This window comes from Mustela nigripes, chromosome 16 (assembly GCF_022355385.1).
Source record: "Mustela nigripes isolate SB6536 chromosome 16, MUSNIG.SB6536, whole genome shotgun sequence".
Lineage (NCBI taxonomy): Eukaryota > Metazoa > Chordata > Mammalia > Carnivora > Mustelidae > Mustela > Mustela nigripes.
In genome coordinates this window covers 20,548,536-20,551,589 of record NC_081572.1, presented here as the reverse complement: position 1 = coordinate 20,551,589, position 3,054 = coordinate 20,548,536, and the positions used below count along the sequence as shown (strand labels likewise).

General features: G+C 51.2%; 1 protein-coding gene across 1 annotated transcript in view; it reads right to left on the bottom strand.

The window, feature by feature from the left end:
- Positions 1–1,759: 1,759 nt before the first annotated feature.
- LOC132004124 (keratin-associated protein 16-1) overlaps positions 1,760–3,054 on the bottom strand; it is a 1,564-nt gene continuing 269 nt past the window's right edge. Inside the window, exon 2 of the mRNA XM_059380228.1 lies at positions 1,760–3,027. Within this exon, the coding sequence (XP_059236211.1) occupies positions 1,760–3,027 (1,268 nt within the window). The remainder of the gene's footprint in view (positions 3,028–3,054) is intronic.

Sequence of the window (3,054 nt, the reverse complement as noted above, 5' to 3'; positions counted from 1 at the left end):
GGTCAGGGATTCTGCTTAATATCCTACAATGTGAAAGTGATGGTCTCCATGACAAAGAACTATTCAGCCCAAAATGTCAATAACACTGAAGCTGAGAAGCCCTGGTCCACCCTCACTGCACTTTGAGGCCTAGGGATAGCCCTTTATGCCATCACTAAGCGACTACTTTGAAGAGACTCAGTCCTTAGGATTGGAAGGAAGTGTGAATGGAGTTTACACAAGGAGCGTGCCCTGCAGAGACTAGGAAAACATAAAGTCCAAGGCATTTTGCCCAGGCTGGGTATGTAGAAAGTCTGGGTGCAAGTTGGTTGGCAGAAGGCAGATGCAGAAGACCCTAGGTGGCAGCAGAGAGGTTGGCAGGAGGTAGATGGGTAGGAAATGGGCTGACAGCACAAGAAATCCAGGTTATCTGCCTTATTGTAAGGGTGCCCTCCCACTTGTTTTATCCCACTGTGAACCCCAAAGCCATTGGCTTGCTCCCATTCTCCTTACATCCAAGTCCATGTTCCTTCACTCAGTTCTCTAGACCAAGGACAGAGGGACATACCCAAACCAGGTGCTCTTCATGTCACTGCCCAACATATGGCCCTGAAATGCCTTCATGTCAGCCCTGCACCAAACTAAAATGAGGGGTTTGAAGTGACAGGGGAGGGTGGGAGGTTGGGGTACCAGATGGTGGGTATTATAGAGGGCACGGATTGCATGGAGCACTGGGTGTGGTGAAAAAATAATGAATACTATTTTTTCTGAAAATAAATAAATTAATTTTAAAAAAAGGTATTTTGATTAGGAAAAAAATAATAAAAATAAAAATAAAATGTCTCTGTCTAACTTACAAGGCCTGATAAGGCAGGTCACTGTCTACTTAGCTGACCTCAGAGCTCACCTGCCTCTAAGCACACCTCTGCCCAAGCCTCCCTAATGAATGGTGTGCTCACAGCCCCATTCATTTCTATGTTTCCCCTGCCTGGAAAACAGCCACCTTTCTGGTTTTGAACTGGTTAATTCTTATTTGTGCTGAAAGACTCAGCTTCAGTATCACACTCCCCAAACTCTTCCCTATATCTCCTCCTGCCTGCTGGGTTCAAACTGCCCTATGTTTGCCTCTCTCCAAGTACTTAGCACAAGGCAATGAAGTAACTGTCTGTCTGCCTATCTGTCTCCCCCACCCCCATCCTGATAGTGAGCTCCCTGAGAACAAGGACTGAGACATACGTCCTTTCGTTCCTATAGCCTAACACAGTCCCTGGCTAATGGCTGTCTAATAAAGCTTGTTGGATAGACCAATGAATGACGTTGCTTTCAAAGGCAAACCAAGTTAGCTGATGAGAATATGACGTTAACAGGGCAATGAGAAAAGCGTGTCACTTCAACTTAGCCACTTTATTGGACAGTTAAATATCTTTTTCTCATGGAAGAAGTCCCCAAGGAACGTGAGCACACCCAGCAAGGAAGCACATGCATGAGGACAAAAGACTTAGTGCTGGGAAAGAGACTCAGGATGATGTGGTGAAGCAGCTCTTCTCAGTTTGATGGCAGCAGCAGGCAGAAACCCCGAATGACCCCCTCACCGGGTGCCCAGGTCACCTTCATTTGGACCATTAGGAGACTGCCATTTCTGATGAGATCTTCGAAGTGTAAGAAGATGGTGAGTGGTGGTGCAGAAAGCTTTTAAGTCATTGTGAGCTTTGGGGAAAGTAGTTAAGGTTTCTTTCTAGCTGGAGGTTTGCTTTGCAGGAATCGGTGGGGTGAGGCCAGATCAGTGGTCAGCAGGCTTGGCGGCAGGTGGCGAGCTGGCTACAGCCTCACGGGTGGTTGGGCTGGTGGGTTTGGCCTCACTGGGTTGGCAGGGACTGGCATTTGAGACCTCGGCCTTGCAGGACGTCGAGTCAGTGCAATCTGGTTGGCTAGAAGTAGATTTTTTGCAATCCCGTTTACAGGAGTCAGCAGCACAAGGCAGACGGGAGGAGATTGGACGGTAAGAGAGAGAAGTGACACAGGCCGGACGGCGCAGGATGGAGTAGCATGGACGGTAGCAGGCAGGGCGATAGGAGATGGATGTCACATATGGCTGCCTATAAGTGATGGGTCCAGAGCAGATTGGGCGACAGAATGGGCGATAAGAAACCGGAGGGGTGCAAGGCGGTTTGCAGGAGCTGGGTATGTAGAAAGTCCGAGAGCAAGTTGGTTGGCAGATGGCAGATGCAGAAGACCCCGGGCGGCAGCAGAGAGGTTGGCAGGAGGTAGATGGGCAGGAAATAGGCTCAGGGCAGGTGGACCGGCAGCGCTTAACTATGTAGCAGTTAGGTTGACATGGACTGGGCACACAGATACTTGCTGAACAAGGACTGGGCTCAGAGCAGATGGACTGGCAGATGCTGGAGATGCAACAAGAGGGCTCTTGGCAAGTGCTGGAGACACAAGGTGGCTCACAAGGGCTTGGAACACAGCAGATAGGGCGAAGACAGACAGGCTCACAGACCAGAGCCACACAGGGAGCTGGCTGGCAGTTGCTGGGCTCTGAGCAAGATGGCTCACAAGGACTGGGGTCACAGCAGACAGCCTGGCAGCTATTAGCCACAGAGCAGACAGACGGACAGCAGCTAGGTGTGGGGCAGACTGGCTGACAGCAAGTGGGCTCACAGATCACTGGTTGGCAGGAGCTAGGCGCAGTGCAGACAGCTGAACAGCAGCTGGGCTCACAGATGACTGGCTGGCAGCAGCTGGGTTTGCATATCATGGACTGGCAGGGAGCAGGTACACAGAGAACTGGCTGGCAGGAAGGGGCCTCAGAGTACACAGGTTGGCAGCAACTGCTCACTGAGCAAGAAGGCTCACAAATGGTAGCTTCACAGCACACAGGCTGGGCACAGCTGCTCACGGCACAGGCAGGCTCACAGATGGTAGCTTCACAACACACAGGTTGGGCACAGCTGCTCACGGCACAGGCAGGCTCACAGATGGTAGCTTCACAACACACCGGTTGGGCACAGCCGCTCACGGCACAGGCAGGCTCACAGATGGTAGCTTCACAACACACAGGTTGGGCACAGC